Genomic DNA, 22,655 nt, shown 5'->3' on the forward strand with positions numbered 1-22,655 from the left:
AAGAAGTCACCCAGGCCCGAGAAGGAGCACACGTCGGAGGGGCTGTCCGCCTCAGCTCTGCAAAGCGAGGTCTGTGATTCCAAACGGCAACTTTCCCACTCCGCTCTCCTTGTCTCTGGCAACGAGCAAGTGGCTGACACGCTTCCTCCTCATGTGCAGCACGGTGTCCGGAGAATCACCCGTACACACGGACCGTACCAGCACCACGAAGTCACCGGCGCGGCGAAGCCACCTACAACGCATTCGCACAGCTCAGGGGCGGAGCTGGGCGCCATCTTGGGTGTACGCAGACTGATGTCACCCCCGTATGGGGGCGTCCCGCCATGCCGGGTGTGGCGTGTGGTGCCTCTCCTGTGGGCGGTACCGGCTCCCGCTTCCGGGGGTGCGGAACTACGCTCTCGCGGTCGGCACCGGGTACGAGCGGGAGGGACATGGGCGCGTAGAGGGCGGTGAGGTTCGGTTTGCTTCGCCACGACTCGGGTTGAGGACGGTGCGTGTGAGGGAGCGACGGTCGGCGGTGGAGCTGGTAGGTGTCTGGCGGCTTGGGCTCGCTGCTCTCTGCGCCTCAGGCAGGGCGGCTGCCGGTGGATCCGGTCTGTGGCCGCCTCCCTGCCGCGTAGCGCCCCGCGCGGGGTAGGCTCGGCTCGACTGTGGTAGGGGCCTTCGTGGGTAGGGGCGGTCTCGGCCGTGCTGGCCGTGTGAGTGCCGCCCTGCCTCGGCTGCCGGGCCTGAGAGCCAGCGCGGGGTAACGGGGCGGCCGGGACGCGGCGGGGTCCGAGTACGGATCCGGGCTGCCCGGGAGAGGCATCTGAACCTGGGCTGAGCCGTGGGCTGCGACGGTCCTGTCGAGTGCTGGAAGGCCTCGGCCGGCTCTCCCTGCGAGGAGCGTAGGTGCTGTGTTCAGGTGTTTGTTTTTTGCTTGTCGGGAGCCCTTCAATTGGTGAGCCCCACTGCTTTAGAGTAATCAGTAAGATGCTGTTGTGGTACATAGTAAACAATAATCGTCAGAAATAAACTGTGCGTTTCCTAATCGTACCTCTTGAAGCCCTTGGCACTTCTGGGAAGCTAATGTAGAGTCAGCTTTATTTTTCACTTTTTCCTTTATTTTTTTGCATTCATTTCTGTTTTATGCAATGAAGGTTGCCAAATCAACACACATGATTCGACAACCTAAGTAAATGAGCTGAAGAAACTTTGGAAATTTCTTTATGCAACTTCTCTATCTATTTACCTTCCCCTTTTTCACCCTCTTAATAAGGGCACTGGGTCTCCAGTGGTCAGAAGTAAGCAGCTGGGTGTTGCTTTGGTTCTCCTTCATAAATAGAGAACACAGCTATGTAGGAAGGTATTTAGAGATAAAGGGAAAGCATCCTGTGATGTCAATTGCTTGATTCAGTGACTTGTACAATTAATTGCTTACTGACACTCTAGTAACTAATCTATATGTCTGACCCCCCTGCTCTGCAGTTTTTGATATAGCTTATTATATAGCACGGTTTGTGTCATTATAAGAAAAGGAATCAGTCCAGGTCTGTGTACAGATATAGGGTTAATTGTTACTTGGTATTGGTGAGTAACTAATTTGAAGGAGGTATCACGAGGCTTTTCCAGCCAGACAAAAATGAATTGTTGAGACAAGTACGGGACTGCACAGAGGAGGTGGCATTCCTATCGCCTATTCTTTGCGCTATCGCCTCTGTGCAGTATGGTCAGGAAGCTGATAAGAGAGAGCAGGAAGCATGCAGAGTAGTGTCTTGTTCTGGGCTCTGGCCTCTTCCCCCAGGGTCACAGATGCTTTATTCATTTATCTTGTATGCATAATCATGTGAAGGAGTACGTCTTGGTGCTGACACCTTGTACCACCCTGTATTAGCTGGGCTGAATTTCAGCTAACTAATAAGAAGGATGGCTATTTCTGTTAAGGAAGGGTTTAATAAAAACAACTCCTTATGTGTTAGTGACATGGGGAATTGGAGAGATTAAAAAAACCCATCAACATAAAGTTATCTAGTTTGTAAACTATCTGAATTTTATTTTTTTGCAATAATACATGGAATTTTTTTTTAGGACTATTGTTTCAGGAATTTTTCTGTATTTTGGGGAAGGCAACAGCTTACTTCATAAGAGAAGGAGCTGAGAGAGCATACATGATCACCTGAGGCTGCACCAATTCACTGATGCCTAAAGTAAAGCTCATAAGATAGTGGCTTTCAGTCAAGTGTCGCAACAGCAGGGTTGTATCATCTCCTACTTCCTACCTTTCTAATAAGATTACTCAAAAGGAGGTGTAGGCTGCGTTTCTCAATCATACTTTTAGATGTATTAGTTCGAAATTATTATTTAAAATTTCTTTCCCAGTATGGATATGAAACATTCAAAGAAGAAACTAGTGAACTGGGAATAACAGGATTTTAAGGCTTAATGCTTTGGTATTCTTACCAGTAGATTATGTTAAAAGAATAAAGTGTTACTTTCTGCTTTATCTGAAATGAAGTAGTCAAATGTAATTATTTAGAAATGTAAAGGGAAAGATTGTTTCATATCATGACTTCATAAAAATGATTTTACGATACATGTGTGAAAGTTTTTCACTCAACCTTGCTACATTTAGTTCCTGGCTGCCATAAACTTCCACTAGATTTTGAAAAGGAAAACAACGTGAAGATGTTAGCGCGAGGTCTTGCTGGAACACTTTGTGGGAATTACATGGTTTTCACTCTCAGCTTGGAAATAGCTCTTTTAAAGACATTATCCTAGAAGGCAAATGCAGTAAAATTTATGGTTTTGGTATCAAAGAGATAATCTTATCCCAACTTTTAGCTCTCACACATATTGTTTACCGTGGCCAAAAATATTACACTTGTTTCTTCATCTCACTTGCTACTCACAAGAGAATTGTGAACCTCTTATTCTCCATTTATGGAACCAGGCACTAAGACACAGCCTGCTATGTATTTTGGATGTTATAAAAATACATTTAACAGGAAAACAAAAAAGAGAAACATTTATGCTTAATTTCTAGTTTAGGGTTATCAGTGAAGAGGACAAAAAGTTAAGTGGGACTCTTCATTAGGGAGTGTAGTGACAGGACAATGGGTAACGGGTTCAAATTTAAACAGGGGAAGTTTTGATTGGATATAAGGAAGAAATTCTTTACTGTTAAGGTGGTGAGGTACTGGAATGGGTTGCCCAGGTAGGTTGTGAATGCTCCATCCCTGGCAGGGCTCAAGGCCAGGTTAGGAGAAGCCTTGGGTGGCATGGTTTAGTGTGAGAAGTCCCTGCCCATGGCAGGGGGGTTGGAACTGGATGATTTTAAGGTCCTTTCCAACCCTAACTATTCTATGATTCTATTAGAGCCATGATAGAACTCGATAGAGAAAGGGTTAGGTTCTAACAGAGGACCCTAAATGGAGAGTAAGGAATTAATTTATGGTATTTAGCAAATGTGACAGACATACGGCAAATTTCTGAAAGGCATTGAGTCTGTCAGAGGCATACAAGTGTTCTATGTCAGCCAGAGATGCAGGACAAAAATCTTACAATCATTCAAGGTGGGGTTGTGAAAGTGCAAGCAGTAAGAACAGTTGATTGATCTGGTGCATGTAGACCTATCTGGTTTAAGAAAACTTGTCACCTCTGACAGCATCTCCCTCCTTACAATCCTTTTCCAAATGTGGGCTATGTAATTGCAATTGAGCATGCACTTTATGAGGCCTTGTGGTGTCCTGCACTTGGCTTAACTCACAAAGATTGGTAAGACAATAAATTCTTACTGGTTTTCAGTGCTTTGGATAGCACAGTCGGAATATGGTATAAGTGTTGTGAACCAAGAAAGTAAGTTATCTTTTTTTTTCCTTCTTTTTTTTTTTCCCTAAAGCTAATAAGCCTTACAATTGCTTTTCAACTAGTGCTGAAGAAAAGCACATTTAAATAGCATGCAAATTGCCTACTATAGCTGTCAGGATGTTGGAAGTGTTTTATAAGCCTCAGAAGATGATCTGGGGTTGGAAAACCCATGAAAAGATCATACAACCTCACTGTTACAGCTTTTGAAACTTGTTTACATTGGAAAGTGAATGTTAGCATAAATAGCTGGCATCCTGTGTACAAGCAGTTTTGAATGAAAAAGAAAACACTTGTAAGTAAAACCTGTAGTGGTGCAGAGGAGTATCTGAAATCAATGACTTAGCAAAGATTCCGTATTGGTTTTTTTCACTCAGAAGATAGGTAGCAAAGATGACTGTGTTGTTGCTGGCTGCTTACCTTGATCTTGAGGCTCTGTCCATTCAAATGCCTTAGGGTTTTTTTTTTTTCCCCAAAGTTTTTAATATATCTGTTGTCAGACACTCACAGACAGAGAGCTGGGATAAAGCGATACTGTCTTAGCTTTCTGTTCACAAGCAGGTAATTTACACTTTGAGACTTGTATGTGCAGGCAGTAGGTTGCTGTAGGTGTTACTAACACTGAATTTGCTTATTGTACTTAGTCTTATGAAGGATATGGGTTGGCAAATGTTGGCTCTTGAGTCAGTAGTTGATGTTGGTGCAGAGCTCTGATTAAGTAAATACTTGTGATTGATCTGTCTGAAATTTGATAGTATGAGCAACACTTTCCCTGAATGAAAATTTGCACTATAGTCTCTTAGGATCACCCTGCTGCTAATACAGACATAGCCATAGCTCACATCGATATCTGTCACCTTACAGTTTTTTCAGGCTAGACAACCTACTAAAATGCTTCAGCTGCTATATGGGTTGATTAACCAAATGAAGATCTCTAAGCCAGTGATAGAATCATAGAATAGTTAGGGTTGGAAAGGACCTTAAGATCATCTAGTTCCAACCCCCCTGCCATGGGCAGGGACACCTCACACTAAACCATATCACCCAAGGCTCTCTCCAACCTGGCCTTGAACACTGCCAGGGATGGAGCATTCACAACCTCCATAGGCAACCCATTCCAGTACCTCACCACCCTAACAGTAAAGAATTTCTTCCTTATATCCAGTCTAAACCTCTGCTGTTGAGGTTTCAGCCCATTACCCATTGTCCTATCACTACAGTCCCTAATGAATAGTCCCTCCCCAATAGGTTTGGTATTATGCTAAAATCATCACCAAAGTGCTTGTCCTGTCCCTCATTCTTTTACAGAAATACCTTGAGCTTTTAAACAGTTCTGTAAAATCATCTTTGCTGTGTCTCTTCCTCAGCATTCTCCAACCTAGAGAGTGCATTGAAGGCTTTTCAGGGTTTTTGGAGCCATGAATAAAGGTTTTGTAAGCAAAAAAAATATGTGCAGACTTGATTTCTTTGTTTTTTCTTCTTCAAAGGATGGCAGTAACTTAAATCCATCCTCAACTGACCTAGACCATAATATTCTGATTTCAATATGCATTACAATAGTGAGCTTACAGGCTTAGCACATTATGAGCAGTCTTGTGGAGAGAGAGCCTTTAATCTAAAGCTTGTGGTTGGAATTGGAATTTTGGAGAACTTTCTGCCTCACAATCTCAAAAATAAAAAGAATGGCAGAATAGAGGTTTCTAGGATTTGCAGGCCCTGTGTTTATTTCCTTGATGCTTTTGGTTCTTGATGAATCTTCCTTTTTTTTTTTTAAGACAATGATAGTTAAGGTGATGTTGTGTGTAGTCTTCTTAGTTCCCTGGCAGAGAAAGTTAATGAGGCCCCTTACTTCAAGAAAATGTGATTTTTGTGCAAGCTTAGTTCTGCTTAGTTTGTAGGTGCCAGGTTCTCCCATGCAAGGGGTAGAAGGGGAGTTGCACTGAAATGCATTTAACTTTAATCCTTGCAGTCTGATAACTTGAGTAAATAGTGCAGAGTACTTTTTAATAACAGAAAGTAAATAAGGGTGACCTCACCTTATTACTCATCCTTTCTTTAAAGCAGTTCTGCTTTGTATTTCGGCACATTAGTCTCTTGTTTAGAACTTACCACTTAGAGAGAAAATAAGGTGAAATGTGTCAGAAAATTGTAATGTAAATATGAAGTGTCTTTGTAGGCTGTTTTATTTCTTTGGTTACTTTGTGGCTGGGATTAATGGGCATTTTCCATGGATGAAAAAATAAATGCTTACCTTAGCACATATTTGATTATAATAAAAATACATTCCAGGAACACTTTAGCTATATCAAGTGTTCTGTTCCTGAGGAATCTTCATGTCTTGGATATAAAATAGTTTTCATATAACATTAAGAGCTAGATACCTTAATGGGTGCTTCATGATTCCTAGGCAAAAAGATGGGGGGACGAGCATCCTTTCTTTATGTATGTATTCATTTGGCTATGTATATGTTCTATTGGAGTAGCTGAACTATTATTTCAATACAAATGACCACGTCTTGAGTGTTCTAACTTATTGTTTACAGATGTCTTGCAAGACTAGTAAGTAATTGTACCCTATTATCCATGATGAAAGATTGTCATAGTATTTGTCCCTTAACCAAGTGTTCTGAATGGTTTTATTTAACATCCTCCCACATAGGTCAGTTATCCTAGCAATTGTAAATTGGGCATATGAATGATCACTTTAGATTGTTTTCATCTCACAAGAGACAAAACACTACAAGTGGCCAAATATGAGCATCAGAAGATAAGCACATGCATACCTCAGCTCTGAGGAATCTGCAATTTATTTTTTTATTTCCTCTTTATTATGGTTGTCAGCTGTGTAGAAGGTTGGGGTTTTTTTTTTCCTTCCTATTTTCCAGATGTATTTCTTGTGTTAGGTAAGTCATAAATAGCTTCAAGATGAAATACCATTGATTTAGGAAAAAAGTTGGAGGAATGCTGTGGATTTCCATGAAATTCTTGCTGCCTGGCAGCAGATTTGTTCAGGATGATGTGAGCAAGCTAGGGGAACAGAAAGCTTCCTTGTCACCTTTAGAACTGGTAGATGCAATGGCAAGTGCTTATGTTTTCAAGATACTGTCTGGTGTCAGATACAGTTACAGACACCTAGTTTAGTGTGTTACTACTAACTTATTTGTGTCAAATAATGGATTGCCAGTTCCTTAATGAGATAACATAAATAGGACAAAGATTGGGGGGAATAGTTTGATCGGTAACAATACATGAAGTAGCTCTTCACATAACTGCTATGTCTCTTCATGTCATTACTATCAGATTTCAGCATGGCATTATCTTTCATAGGACTTTATTAACATCATGGTTGTCAAGCCCATCGTGGATTTAGTTCAGTGTATGTGAGCTTCAGCCCTGAAGTTAATTTGCAACTGTCACTTTCCAGTAATATATTACCTTTCAAATGTTACCATCAAGAATTACTGGCTTGGGAATTGGAACTGCTGACTGTTGTCTCCTTTTTTCTCGTTTTTCAGTCTTACTGCTGGTTTGTTTTTCAATGGCTTCTCCGTGAATCTGTGGTTCTAGTAGTACAGCACGGTGTTCTGCCAGTATTGAGTAAAACACAAAACTCAGTATCTGGCTTGGTAAAGTATACATTCTTTCTTCAGATTCTGGGTTCTTTCCTGGCATGTAGTTAGTATTATAATGTATTTGCAAACATGCAATCAAACTTAAGGGCCTATATTACCTGTCAGACTTAGTTTATAAATCCTTAACCATGTTTGAGAATATTACTGTTATGTCGTTGCCTCAAAAGCAAAGAAACTGTTACTGATTTGTGTCGTGCTGGCTGTAGCATGGTTATTGGGTAACTTGAACAGAGCCTTTGAGCTAGGGTTACATCATACAGCCAGCAGTTGTGCTTGCACTGATGGTATGTGAACTCCTGGACAGCCTGAACCCACAGCTGCGAAGGGAAGGAGGACACCAGGGCTGCTTGAAAGAGAAATCTCCAGTCACTTTGTGAACATAGCTGTATTTCTGGCCCTGTTCTGCAGTTGTAATGGGATTCTTGGCAAGCTGATGATTCACAGGGTGGGGTTATAATATCTCTTTTCACTGTCCCAAGATGAGATGTGTGTTTTATGGCTCCAAGTTGCAGAGAGGTACCTGACTCTGTAGCACCCAAAATAGGGAAAACTGGTCAAGCCTGCTGCAGTAATCCAGATAATTGCTTTTTCAGTGCCCCTATATAACTGACTCTTCATTCTGTTTCTGAATATTAAATACATGTGAGATCTTCACCCAAAGAACCAGCCTGATGTCATTTTCCTGTGCTTAATCTAACTTGATGAAAATATGTCCTTTCCTCCTGCACCCTGCTTTACTGGACCTTAGCTGTGCAAACCATCCTAAGGGACATTCCCAAATTCAAAGTTGGGACTGAGCTGCCCTAATAAATAAACCTCATGAAAGGGTCTTAAGTCTGTGAGTGAAAAGTCACTGATTGTATAGTGAGATTGGACTACTGCAAACCGAGCTAATAGAGGCCTTGTGTGAGAGTGTCTAATTTTATTACTTTTTAATGGTGGAAAAACCGAACTTGTGTTGACAGCTACTTAAAAAGGATAACTCCTGAAGCCACAGTCTCAGCCATAGTGTGAGGAGGTATTTTATGTTCGTAAGATCAAACTTGCTGAAATATTCTCTATATCCTGAAGTACTTCAGCTATAAGGGATTAGGTGTCTGTATTTCAAGTCACCCTGAGATGTGTGCACTTTCTGTGAATAGCATCCCTTCTCTAGCTAACAGCTGTCTGAGTCTGCATAAATTTGCCCTTCTAAGAGCAGTTACTAATGCTATGTCTTCCAGAAAATTTATCTTGTAAGGAAAAATGGAACATACTTCTGTTAGTCAAGCAGGATGTTTGGAATTATTCCAGTGGATTATGGGAACTTAATTGAAAGCTACTCATGTGAAAGAGCAAGGACTAATCAAAACTTTAGGGGAAAATGAATTTTAAATGCTTCTTATTGTTCAGTTTATGTAGTATCTCATTAAATTATTGTATAGCCTGGGAGCTCAGTTTTCCCATTGCTGGGAGTGCCAGCTTTATTACTATTCCTCCAACAAAAATGCGTATTCTTAGCTCTGAAAAACCTGGCTCTAATGACAATACATTTATTGATGGGGTTGCTTTTTCGTCTTGTTTCTTCAGGGAAAAATGTATCTCCTGTTAATAGCAAAAGCTAAAATGGTGTGTTGGGGCTTCATCTTGATCCTATCCTTATTATGAGACAGATTTGAAAACCTTTGCTAGAGTGGCAGACATACCATTTGAAACTTTTGCAGGTCCTCTTGCATTTGAGGGGTTCACCAGACTTCCTCGAGTGTTACCAGAATCATTGTAGGTGGTGTCTGGTGAATGAAATTGTTTCCCCTTCTGACTGAGTGCTGAAATTCCTCAGAGGGAAGGGAAAGAACACTTGAAGCTTATACTAGTAATTTAAATGTCATCCTTAATTTCTTTCTGGATTGCTGGCTGAACCAGTGTGCTTTTCCGACATGGAGAAGCTTTTTATTTCAAGACTTAATTTCTATCTGTTGTTAGTTTAAGGTAAAAATGATGAATTATCAAAAAAATTTTTGCAAGCCGAGTTTTGTAAAGGAAACTGTTTCACATACTGATTGTTCCTACATTTCTCTTATCTCCTAAGTTATGTCATATCAGCTGAATAATTCTTTAAGTACTTTCTAGTCCTAACGAGGTATTGTTCTAAGCAGAATGAATTCTATAGACTTTCATTCTTTGAACTTCTTATTTCTACTTTCAACTCAAAATACTGATACAAGGAGATTCTGATGCTTAACTGATAATTCCTTTATTCTGTATCACAGGGGAAAGATTCTCTTTAACGTGATTACGTACAAGTAATAGTTCCTCACCATGGCTGAATTATCGCCTGAAGAAATCCAGCTGAGGGCCAACCAGGTCACCGATGAGGTAATTGTTATAGGAAGCCATCTGGGTTTACACTACTTATCTGCCAAGATTACAATATCTTCTAAATATTAAGTCAGTCTAGGGTGGTGACCCTGCGAGGGTATACTTGAATGTTTCAGACTCTCACTTTACTTGGTGAATACTGGAGTGAAGACTTCGACTAGCAGTAAGAATGAATTTCAACTTGTGAACTGTAAAGCCACCTCCCTGACTGAGTACAGATCACTCAGCCATGATTACTGAGACCATGCAGGCTGGTACCTACAGTATTCTTAATCCATGTTGATACTTCATGATTATTCAAATGAACCAAAGTTCATTTGAATATATTTTCTTTTATAATGACTTTCCAGTGGGATAAGCAAAGTACTAAAGTACTAAAAACAAGTACTAAAAACCAAGGGCTTACTAGCATACTGAAAAAAAACTCCAGTATGCTGGCACTGTGACTGTGATGTGGAATGTATTGCATATAGACAGGCTGATGAACCTTTGTATATTAATTGCTTTACTGTAATGAACTGGTGAGGACTATTTTGGGACACTGATATGCTGTTAACACACTCATGTTAAAATTCTCTTTTTAGTCTTTGGAAAGCACAAGGAGGATTCTTGGCCTGGCCATTGAGGTAAGGAAACATTTTTAAATTCCTTGGGGATTTATTAATTTAAGAAGCAGTGTGCTAATTATCACAAAGTGATCTTAATCACTTTTATTGCCTTTCTCAAACTTTTTGACACATACTTCATTATTACAAGCTGCTGCTTTAATTCAGTAATAGAGTTCAAATGAGTTAAACGTAATGTTTCTTACATTATGTAAAGTCACATCACAGAAGTCCTTTCTACCTGTTTTTCTCTTAAGCAAAATGGCCTTATCTCCAAATGCTATAGATTAGTTATAAAAGACTTCTGCAGTGGTCAGTAATACCTTTGGCTTCTGTGTCATTTGCTTCTCATAGCATGTTCAGTTTCTCTTTTAGCAACCTTAGCCTGTGAATGTCTTGCTTTGAGGAAGAGGGCAGCGCTTATTTGGGTGGGATAGTGGAGGGTAGGGCTGCCTTCAGTTTTAAACAAAGCTTCTCTACATAGACCTTACAATCTGTTGATAAATTTTAACTTTAAAGATAGCTAGGTATGATATTAAACTTTTAACACCTTTATACATGACTTGAAACAAATCTGTATTTCGAGTTTTATGTGACATTGTGTAAGGAATCTATTCCTTTACACTGTTATGCATAACTCATTGTAAAAATGACAGTTTATTTTTGATACTGTAATTTCAAAATATAGAGAGCATCCTGTTGGTAGGGAGTAAGATAAGGTAGATAGTCAGCTCTGGTAGACTTAACAAAGCTTAACTGGTTCAGCAAGATGATTTTGCTAGTACGTGGATAAATCATAGACAAATGGAAACCAGAGACGAAGCAGAGACAAAGCTAATGCCCAGCCTTCAAGGGCTGAAGACTCAAGACATTTTGCTGTCAGTGTAAGAACACAAAAAAATAATCCAGTGAATAAGGAGCCTGAGGTGTTTGGTCACTACTGCTTTAGAGCCTGTACTCACTGTCCAGGCGGTAGCAGTTTGCTGTGAAACTGAAGACGCTATGTTATCAGTGAGGCATTTGAATCAGTGTAATGAATACTTCTCAAACGCAAACATTAAGAACATGTAATGAGCCAACATTATTTCTCTTGGTGTCATGGTTTGGAGATTCACACACGAAAATATTTCCTACCATAGACAGTCCTATGCTGCTAACCTACAGTAAAACATGGGTGCAACTTGCACGCTAGATTCAACTCTTTGATACAGCAAAGAGCTCTGCAATGGTATATTCCTCACTGCTGATTTCTTTTGCTTCGTTTTAAAACTAGTTATGGGCTGGTCTCTTACTGATCTCTTCTGTTGAGTTTGCAGGAACAGTTTTGCAGGCTTTGTTTTGCTTTCTTTTATTCTGTTTTCCAAGGACTAAAGGCTGTGTTAGCCCTATTGAACGTTGTAGGGATAAAGAATCAATTGAAGTGCCACATTTCAAAATAAGACATGGCTAGGTTTGCTTTTTTATTTGATGTTGTTGTAGTTCGATCTGAATATTACAAGGACTTTTTACAAGGGCATGTAGTGACAGGACAAGGGGTAATGACTCTAAATTGAAAGAGGGTAGATTGAGATTAGAAGTTAGGGAGAAATTCTTCCCTGTGAGGATGGTGGGACACTGACACAGGTTGCTCAGAGAAGCTGTGGCTGACCTGTCCCTGGCAGTGTTCAAGGCCAGGTTGGACAGGGCTAGGATCAACCCGGTCTAGTGGAAATTGTCCCTGCCTGCGGCAGGGAGGTTGGAACTGGATGAGCTTTAAGGTCTCTTCCAACCCAAACCATTCTGTGATCTTATTGTAATGTTAAAATAATTAAAAAAACTCCAACCAAACAAATAGAAACTACCACAACCAAACAAAAAAAACCAGCGCACCAGACAAGATTATTATCAGCCTACCATAGGATCCATTTGAATCTTAGCATAGCTTTACTACAGAAATTACTCCTAGCAGTGTTTTATTATGAACTTGATTGACTTACCAAATTTACTATAGAGACCTGATTTCACATTGCTGTATTAAAATCTGATTTTATATCTGAACATTTCTTTCTGCAGTCTCATGATGCTGGCATCAGAACTATCACCATGCTGGATGAGCAAGGAGGTGAGTCCTTCCTCTCTAACACTAAAAAACCATCCAATTTTATGACTGTAAGAAAAAGGATTGTAATTCAAGAGAGTTATTGCTGAACCTAATGGCTTATTAAACACTACATACGTTACAATGAGATTTGCTTATTTGTTGTTCTGATGTGTTTGTAGTAAAGAGGTTTTAAAGTAGTTGAAAGACTGTTATCATGTAATACAGCTCTGTTACAGATGCTCTTCTTCCCAGCATAGAATAAATGTAACTACATTTATTCTAAAAACAGCAGCTGAAGTGCTTTCTTAAGGATAGGGAAGATATTTTTTAATGTAGTAAACGAAACTTTTCACTGAATGTCTTCCAGTGAAATAAATAAATGAAGAAGCCTAAAAGGCAGGAAAGGCAAAATACATTAATATCACTATGAAGATAGAACTGAAACTTAGGTTTCCTGCTTGAAGGAAATGTTAGTTTCCCCCAATCCATGTTTATTCCAATTACTTGTTTCTCTTCTAGAACAGCTAAATCGCATAGAAGAAGGCATGGACCAGATAAATAAGGATATGAGAGAAGCTGAGAAGACACTGACAGAGCTCAACAAATGTTGTGGGCTCTGTGTCTGTCCTTGTAACAGGTCAGTTCAGTTGGTAATTGGGTCTAAAGTTCTAGTTCAATAGCTACTGTACTAGGAGATGGTCTCTAATAAAAGAGCTTATTAAAAAATGCTGACTCTCTAGAAAGATCAGTTGTTTTGGTTTGTAGAGGTGCATCCTTTTAAAATTGTGGGTTGGTAGCCAGAGCTTACTTGCATCTAACCATATATTGTGCCCCTGTCACTGTAAATATAGCTGCTGTGTAACATCCTGCACAATTCTGCCCTAATCTCCTCTAAAATTTCTGTTTGGCAAAATACTATTCATCTCCATATGGATGAGACCAGATTGGACTGCAGATAGCTATATGTAAGTGCCTGTCTGTGTTAGAAATTGGACTCCAAAAATAGTTCTCTACAAAAGTACTTTTGTACTAACTTAAAAGTAGGAAAACTTCTGTTTTGAATAAGAAAAGTAGTATTGATTCTCAAGGCATTAAAAAAAGTGTTCATTCTTTAGGGAGGAAGAGTAGAACAGACATTGGTGTTAGAGCTTTAATGTTTTGTTACTGATTACGTAAATTCTTGTAGACCTGCTTCGCAGTTCCTCTAGAACATCAATGTTCTGGTTACCATAACCAAGTCACTTAAGGGTGTCTTGTATGGCACCTGTTTAGTTGTTTAGAGGTACAAATGAGCCTAAACAATTATCAGAAATCAGTTGTATAAGGAAAACAGCATTTAGTTTTGGAGGTGTGCTAGCTACATCTTTAAGCAGCAAAGTATCTGATTTGTGTGAATTAAATGTATCTTCTTCACTTGGAAGAACTATGATCACAAGCTCTTTTAAGAGTGTGACCACTGAAGTGAATAGTGTGTGTGTGTTTGGTCATTTTTAGCTGTTTAGCATGAGGAAAAAACAATCCAAAACCCAGCTATCATTCAGTTGAGAGGTAGCAGAAACCTAGGTAAGAAGTCCTTGGAATATCTGAGTCTGCTTATCCAGCAGAATAATACTTTGAGGATCCTTGAGGATAGATATGTGTGGCTTCTAAGGCTGAAAGTGTTAGAGCTTTAGTACTTTGAAAAAGCAGATGGTGTTTACTGATTTATATTAGTTTTATCAATCTGATAGATTGAGCATTTTGACACATTCAGTCTTTGTTTTCTATAGTTACAGTTTTATTTCACTGAAGCTAAACAGCTTATTGACACTGAGCAAGCTCAGAGTTCATTAACTCTTGTGGCAGTCCTTTAGTGTACACAGATAACAATAAAAAATAATGAGTTGTGTATCAAAACAGGCAGTAATGTGCAGGAAAATCTACTAGGTAAGTAGAGGGCACAGAGGAAGATGAAACTTTGAATGCCTTTCATATATTTGGGACATTGATTTTTCTGTCAGTGTTGGAGTTGTTTGTCAACCAATTATCTCTAAAGCATTTCATTTGTTTTCATAAAGCATGAAGCTAAATTAGAATGCTTGCTGAATTAAATAGTGCTTATTTCTTCTAGGCTTAGACTATATGTAAAAGCTATGTGAAAACATGAAATACTGGCAGCTCTCTAATATATAATCTATGTACTAATAACTATTTACCAGTTTGCTGGTCTTTACTATTCTTTCTTTTCCATTCTCTCCTAACACTGATGCTTGCTTTCTAAAAATGAAGACTAGGATAAGAAGCTGTATTCACTTAACTGGTGAAAGCGGATTTTAGGACAAGGTCAGTCTTACTAGTGAAGATGTAATTTAACCAGCTGTCTGAAGTGATGCTTCTATTGGATTTGTGCTTGCATGTGTATGATGCCTGCATGTAGGTCTCTGTGCGACTGTGGTGTCTTTTATTACTGATGTGAATAGAAAATGTCAAGTACTACAGAGTGCACTACCTGTGGAAATGTTGAACAACTGCTTGAGGCCTTGCTAGCTTGACAGGCTGTATAAATTGCCTTATGCTTATGGAAATATGAGAAAAGTGAATATATAGTAATTTGAAAAACAGCTCTTAAAAAATCAGGTGGTGAGAAGCTTTGTTCTTAACTGTTTAGTTTGAGCAGCATTTTTGTTTCTAGCTATCTACTTTTGTGCAAGTAGTTTTCAGGCCACTTGGTTTTGTTCAATAAATTCCTCAGTTACCTCTAGCACCTAAGACTTTGCTAATCCAGAAGCCAAGTGCACAAAGCTCTCCTGCTATGAAAATCTCCTACCTAAAGAGATCTTTAAGCCTGTGTAAGGAGCTAGAATTGACTAGTCTAGATTTCTTTAGAGTTCTGCTGGATGTAACACTTCCATTATGAACTGATAAATTATTCTATTTCTTCATCATGTATTCATACTAGATTACATCCTGTAGCATCTGGCCTATGAGACACCATTTCCCTTTTCAATTACACAAGTGCCAACAGAATGAGGGGATTGCAGCTACAATTAATGACATTGACACCTCTTCAAATGTAAAATGTCTGGGCTATTGAAAGGCACTACAGGGAAAATGGTTACCAATTGTGAACTTAGATGTAGTGAAAGACACTACAGATATCCCCTCACAGGCTTTTTAAAGAAGCAGAAAAGTGGCAGTGGAGTCTGGATTATCAAGTTTAAACCTGAAAATGCCAGCAAACAAGGTGAACATGAGAATATTCTCTCAGAATATATTTTTGGGGTTCATGAAAACTGACCCCAATTTAGATCAGTTATTTTTTCACTAGCTTTTCTTTCTCTCTTGCTTTTGTGAGTCTGATTCTTTACACTGTTTCATGTTAGTGTGCTGATTTATTTTTATTTCTCTTCTGAATTATGTGCTGAAAGTGTAATGGTAAGATGATTTGTTTCTTTAATCGGGTTAGTACAATCAAATTGCAAAATGAAGGAGCCAATTAAACATGGTTACTGTTATTCCATAATTAAAATTAACCTGAGGAATATTAAGTTTGAAAGGAAAGACTTAGCAACAGACAATGTTCAACAGAAAAACAATAGAGATTAATGGTTTTCTTGCATAGAGTAGCTATTTCTGTTTGAGGAATCTTTTCATTAATCCCCATTTCTTCCCTGAAAATCCTGACTCTAGACTAACTCCTGTCGTAAATGTGACTATCTTATGACAATGTGAGCTTTCCTGTTACTGTCATAAGCTTCCTCTCTTCTGGTAAAGTATGTTAATGTACGGAAATTGCTGTGCTTGTATTAAAGCTTAAGACCAAATTAATCACAGTCCCAGAGTAACTCAGTTATGTTTCTGCTGTCATGATATAAGAAATTGCATTGCATAGACAAGGCTTTGTGTGTACAAAATCTAATCTCTTTCAGGCACAAATGTTTCTGAAAATTCTAGATTAATACAGAAGTTTAGTCAGGAAACCATATTTCTGATGTGACAGTTCAGATTTCTTATTTTTGTGGAGCAGGACAAAGAACTTTGAGGCTAGCAAGGTATACAGATCAACCTGGGGAGATGGAAATGAGAACTCGGCAGATCATGTGATATCCATGCAACCAAGAAGAATAAATCAGCAGCAGTTTCAGACTGCCCGAGGACCAAGTGGTGGATATATAACAAGGTTTGCTCCTTTATATTAATCTCAAAACTAGGAATCCTAAGTTATCAGTTGTGAGCCTTTCAGATGCATTTTAGGGTAAGTTGCTAAATAGTAAGATGTTTTACTGCCGCTTGCAAGAGTTGTTCCTACTTGGACAGGAGATGGCAGACACCTGCACTTTCAGTATTGTGGGGCTCATCTTAAACTTCCATTTGTTTTGTCTTGGTGGTATTATCAATCTGTTTCTGGGTGTGAGGACTATAGAGCTTCATGCTCATTTATTGAGAGGACTTAAAAATATCAAGGACTTTTACTATCATAAAGTATATTTGAGACCATCTCCTGTCTTAAACTTCCTCTGGTAGCTGTTACTTTAAATTCTAAGGCTGTTTTTGCAATAATGACTAGCTTAGCACCTTTTTAGTGGGGTGCTTGCTTGGTTCTAAAAGGGAGGGAAAACATCTGACAGGCAATGTATTTGAGCCAAGGTATAATGATGCAATAATTGATATTAAAGTAAATTTTTGGTAATGAAAGGCAAGATTTAGATTCGTAGAAACATTGTCCTTAATTATTTGAACAGGATAACAAATGATGCCAGAGAAGATGAAATGGATGAAAATCTTGCTCAAGTGGGAAACATTCTTGGGAATTTGAAAAACATGGCTTTGGATATGGGCAATGAGATTGATGCCCAGAATAAACAAATAGACCGGATAAATGAAAAGGTAAGTGCCAAAGGTGTTCACTGCCTTCTGCTTAGAGGTTAGGTTGTAACCGAGAAGTTATAAGGAATGGGTTTACTGTTCTGTCTACATGTATTTGCAGTAAGTATGCATCGAGATTATACAATTGTCCAGGTTGCAGTGATCTGGATAAGGGATGTCTGGGTGTTTGGGTGCATACCTGAGAATTTAAGTGCTTCAGAGTGTTGGGAAACCTAAATATACAGCACAGGTCATTGCCTACTCTGGAAAACACTGAACTTCTAAGCTTGATAGGATTGAAAGGGCAAACATACTGGAGGATTTTTTGCGCACAGGGAATCTTGTACATGGTAGGGAATAGGTATTTTTGACAAAAGCAAGATTCTTCTGGAATTCCTAAGAAGTTGCTATAATTGTTGAACTTAAAATAAAACACAGGTGATTCATTGCCCTAATTCTCATGGACAGGTTAATATTAGGACTGGGGAGACTTTGGAATAATAGGTTTTGTACATGCACAGGACATGGTCTGCCCTTATCAGCAAATGGAGTTAGTCATAGTCAGTAACTTATTTTTCTTCCAAATGTTACTGCTTTAAAGACAAACTTCCCAGAACAGATGAATCCTATGTAAATATATGGGGGGTGTGCATCTTATGAGGAAGTTAAGTATATTTTAGAAATCCCCATATTACGAAATGAATACAAGCTTTAACAGGCTTCTTATTTAAGAAAGGAAATTAAAGCTTTAATGAGTAGTGTATACTAAGGATGAAAAAAAAGCAGAAGTGAACACCGATTGCTGAAAAATCATGTAATTAAGACAAAATGGGAAGTTAAAGATACCATTAAATGCCCAGTAGAGTTAAAAGTGAGAGGAATAGACTTTTCTCAAATATACAGAGTTAGTCTGACACAAACACTGGCTGTACCAATGTCACCATCTCAGTTTTGTCTAGTAAATTTGAGTTGTGGCATTAATAATGCAATTAACATGATTTTATGAAGGATGCTTTAATTGTCTTTCACTGTTCCCTGAAACCACCAATCTGATAAGATTACCAAGTAAAAGGCAAGCATTTTAAAGAACACTAGAAAATTTAATAACAGTTTAAAATGAGGTGTGAAATTGTTACATTTTTATCATGTGGACTGAAGTTGGCTTGGTCAGATTAGCTGCAAGTGGGAGTTACTGTTTGCAGCAATATTTTTTCTGGTAGTTTCAAGCACTTGTTTTGGCCTGATACTTTCATTTCAGTGGTTTGAATAAATCTTGCTGATCAAACTTACTATTAAAATTTTAGAAACAAGTTAGAATTGCTTTACAAAGCAGCAGTAAAAGTGGAAATGTTATTCCTGGCTTTCAGACTGGCACCTATCTCAGGATATTTATCCTCTTCTGCTGAAAGGTGCTTTGAAATCTATTGCGGAATGTGGACACCAAATCAAAATCTTAAAGGTGAAACTTCAAGGGACAGTATCATGTAAAGAAACCAAGAGCAGTATTAAGCTGAAAAGCGTCAGTTCTATTCTGAAGTTATTTTTATTTTAAAAAACAAAAATAAAAAGGAAAGTAAAATTCCAACTCACCTGGGGAACACATAGGCTTGACTGGGTGACTTCTGTAGCCAGCAATGTTAACACAGGACTCCTAGTTTGAATGAACCCCCTAATAAACGGTTATGCTACTGTTTTATTTCTTAGATCATCTAGTTTAATGAAGTGCTAGCCTTCTGCCTGCCACAGTGATAATACCCTGCATTGCATAAGTTTCTGTCAGCTTGAATTTTGAAATGCTTTTGCAAGAAGTCTGCAAATGACCTGTGAATTTCTCTTTCAGGCTGATACAAACAGAGAACGAATTGACCAAGCCAACATCAGAGCCAAGAAACTAATTGACAATTGAAGCCTGCTGTCATTGTTAATGACACTGTCTCTCCAGCTGCAAGCCACCATATTCATGGATCTGTGAAACTTCTCCTATTCTGAAATAAGAGGGGCTGGGTAAAATGAAGCAGAACCCTTTCTGTAGGGATTAATTGTCTTTTATTTTTTTATATTGCTTCATGTAAATGTGGCCTAGACTCCAAGAAAGCAGCCAACGACATAACTTCCTCCTACCCATTTGCCTTCACTATCTTTAAACTGCTCAGGGCTAAGAGTGTTATGACTTTGAGAACCTTTGCATGTTTCTTATTTTTCCTTTTTCCCCTGCACCCAAAATACTCTTGAAGTTGAACAAGCAGAGTAACCTGAATTTACAGTTGTGGGAAGTTGGAGAGGGCACTTTGCACTGTTTGAAATACCTCATAAATTGAGTGTCTTCACTAAAATAGGGACTTGGTGAATATTGTCTGACTTGTATCTCTAGCATGCTAATGATAATTTTACAGTCTAAACCACATGATTGGTTTGGGGTTGAGTTTGTCAGTTACAGAACTGAAGAGGCCCACTAAGTACTCATGGGTTGAGGGCTTTAAAACACTCCTAACCACATGAACATTAGTGTAAGGGTAACTGGAGGAATATAGATGTTGCCATTGGTTTGGAGGCTATGCCTAGAAAACATGCTGCATTGTCCTGATAATATTTGTTGTAAGTATATATATATATACCTGCTCTAAACCCCACGTGCATGTGAGTAGAACAAAATAAAATGATCTCCCTGAAGTATTTATTTGATGGAAAAATGTATGCCCCTGATCTAAAAGTTACCTTTTAAGTGTTTGAATTATGTATCTTAACTGGAAGAAACTGAGCAGAAAAGTATGTGTGTATCATCCTGTATCAGAGTCCATTTTGGCCAGTTTTCACTGGAGTTCAGTTTATGCCTTTCTCCAGGTGCAAAATAATGACTCTGATGCGGTGCAGGGCTTGCTCTCTGCAGTGACTTTGGGGGAGCTTCTCAAATGTACTGGAAACAGAGAAGCTTATCATGAAACTTCTTTTGTCACAAGTGTGGAGGAAGCAGTATCTATTTATGAACTGTATGCTAGTTCTAAATAAACTAGTTTTAAATAGATTCCTGACTGATTTATTATTGCAGGGCATGAGACCTGCAGTTGGAAATATTACATGTTCAAGTTGCTTGCAACCAAAATGTTCCTGTTGCAGTATAGAGGAGTTTCTGACCAGGTGAGGTAAAGCTGTCATAGGAGTTAAGAAAAATGGTTTGATTTTACTGTACTTTAATCAGATTTATTTCTAGGGTTTTCTTTAAAAATTCGGCAAATAAATTACAAGCGATGCATATAATTGCAATAATGCCTGTCTTAAAGGTGAAAATGGGGCTTTGGACTAACTTGTGATACTTAATGTTGGATGGCAAAAGTCTTCAAATTGATTGGAAGAATAATTAAAACTAATAGCATTATTGGGTGATTTGTTTGGAAGCTCAGCCCACAAGTATCCTGTAACTATTGATAATCCCAGGGCTGTTGAGATGACACTAATCTGCTGAAATACAGTGGTTTTTTTTTCTTTATAGTAGAAATACAATCAGCATTACTGGTATATTCTCAGTTCAACTAAAGGGAAAAAAGTCACACCAAAAAACCCAACAAAACAAGAAAAGTAACAAAAAATATGCTTCACTCACAAAAAAAAATGACAAAAGGACAGAGCTGCTGCTTATAATAAATAGGCCAGTGGTAGACCTTATGTGAATAAGGTAAAGTCATATTTAGGGGACTGTGGATATTTCACTAGTGTGTGTTGGCTTCTGTCTAGCTTCCAATAATTGTTGGAATGCTAATCAATTTTAAAAGCTCATTATCTACCCCCTTAGTAAATGAAGATTTATGTGCTTAAAAAATACAAGTAGCAAAGAAGTACTTTTAAGAATATCACACAGTAAATTTCTAACAACCACTTGTGTGGGAAAGCACAAGACATTTGTATGCCTTTTTTCCCTTTCTTACAAACTTCAGGTTAACTGAAGAGATATTTGCTGCTGGTTGTGAAAGTAAAGTATATTGTATTGAATTATAGTTGTCTCCTGGAACAGAAGACTAAAGGGGTTACATTACTCTGCTTACAACAGTGCAAACCTGCTCTGTAGCATGTGGATTCCAAGCATTGGAATGTTTTTCTCCCTTGCCATTCAAAGTCCATGTTCTTGTCTACCCTGAGCAATAACAACAAATTGGCATGTTGGCTGAGAGAATGCTGTGATTGATATCTCAGAACCATAATGTAGCAATGTATACCACACGAAGTAAATTCTGAGGCTCTAAGCTTGAGTATTAGTGGAATATCAACACTATTTTCTGGTGCAGCAAGAGCCAAATCCACGCAGGATTTGGTAACTGTTAGCAAACAACACAGACTGCTTCTTGGATTGTCTTGCTGTTTGTAGAATAGTTGCTTAATTTCCATTTCTATGGGATGGAATCAATGCTTGTACATCTTTGTATTTCTGAATGCTAATATGAATGAAGGTTTACATTTTCTGCTTTTGATTGTTAAACTATATATTGTGCACAAAAAATACATACTTTTATAACTGAGTGTGTTTTAAAACTATTTTCTCTTAGGAATGGCTTTTAGTTTCCTGTCCTTGAAAAACTTGGCAGAACTAGTTGCTACTATACAAGTAGGAAGTTCCCTTTCTATTTCTAGTTCACAGAAATCCTAATGCTAACAAAGGAATGGGTGTGGTTGGGAAGAGAAGACTATTGTGATCTAACACTAGTTTTCATCCCTTCATAAAAAACATCATGTAACTTCAACCGATGAAATGTATCCATCTCTTTGAAAGACTGATTTGACATGGGACTGGACATCAGGGTGTATGGGAATTGCACTTTAAGTCAAGTATCAGTAACAGATGCCTTGCAAATACTGAAATCCAGTGATTTAACCTCTTGCCAATGCAATTTCTCTTGTGAGGAAGTTTAAACTGTATTTTCTCTGATAGCAGGGCCTCAGATTCCCAGATCATTCTGGGGGGGGGGGGGGGAGAGGGCAAGGGTGAAATACAAACTTATGTTGATGTGCATCAGTGTTGAGTTGTGAGAGAATAGTGTGTCCAGGAGTCGGTTGGAAGAAGTACTTCTCATTTACTGTATTTCTACCAGTAACTAGTGGCAAATAAAAAAATGGAGAAAAATGATTATTTTGAGCCATGCGTTCCATGGCTACACTTTGATGATGAGTAAATTTAAGCTAGGCTACTTCTTAATGAAAGACAAATTAAGCCTCTGAACGTAGGGGTAGCTATGTATGAACTGCAGCATGTGCTGCTTGTGCAGCAAGTTGCAGAACATTCCTCTGTGAAGGCTGTATGGTGAC

General features: G+C 38.6%; 1 protein-coding gene across 1 annotated transcript; it reads left to right on the forward strand.

The window, feature by feature from the left end:
* Positions 1 to 446: 446 nt before the first annotated feature.
* On the forward strand, positions 447 to 22,224 carry SNAP23 (synaptosome associated protein 23). The gene is made up of 8 exons (XM_005143905.3): positions 447 to 526; positions 9,725 to 9,830; positions 10,418 to 10,459; positions 12,491 to 12,539; positions 13,038 to 13,155; positions 16,525 to 16,677; positions 17,240 to 17,384; positions 19,204 to 22,224. Exons 2-8 carry the CDS (start codon positions 9,774 to 9,776, stop codon positions 19,267 to 19,269), a joined length of 630 nt encoding a protein of 209 aa, XP_005143962.1. The 5' UTR covers positions 447 to 526; positions 9,725 to 9,773; the 3' UTR covers positions 19,270 to 22,224.
* The last annotated feature ends 431 nt before the right edge of the window (positions 22,225 to 22,655 follow it).

The sequence above is a fragment of the Melopsittacus undulatus genome, chromosome 4 (assembly GCF_012275295.1).
Source record: "Melopsittacus undulatus isolate bMelUnd1 chromosome 4, bMelUnd1.mat.Z, whole genome shotgun sequence".
Classification (NCBI taxonomy): Eukaryota; Metazoa; Chordata; class Aves; order Psittaciformes; family Psittaculidae; genus Melopsittacus; species Melopsittacus undulatus.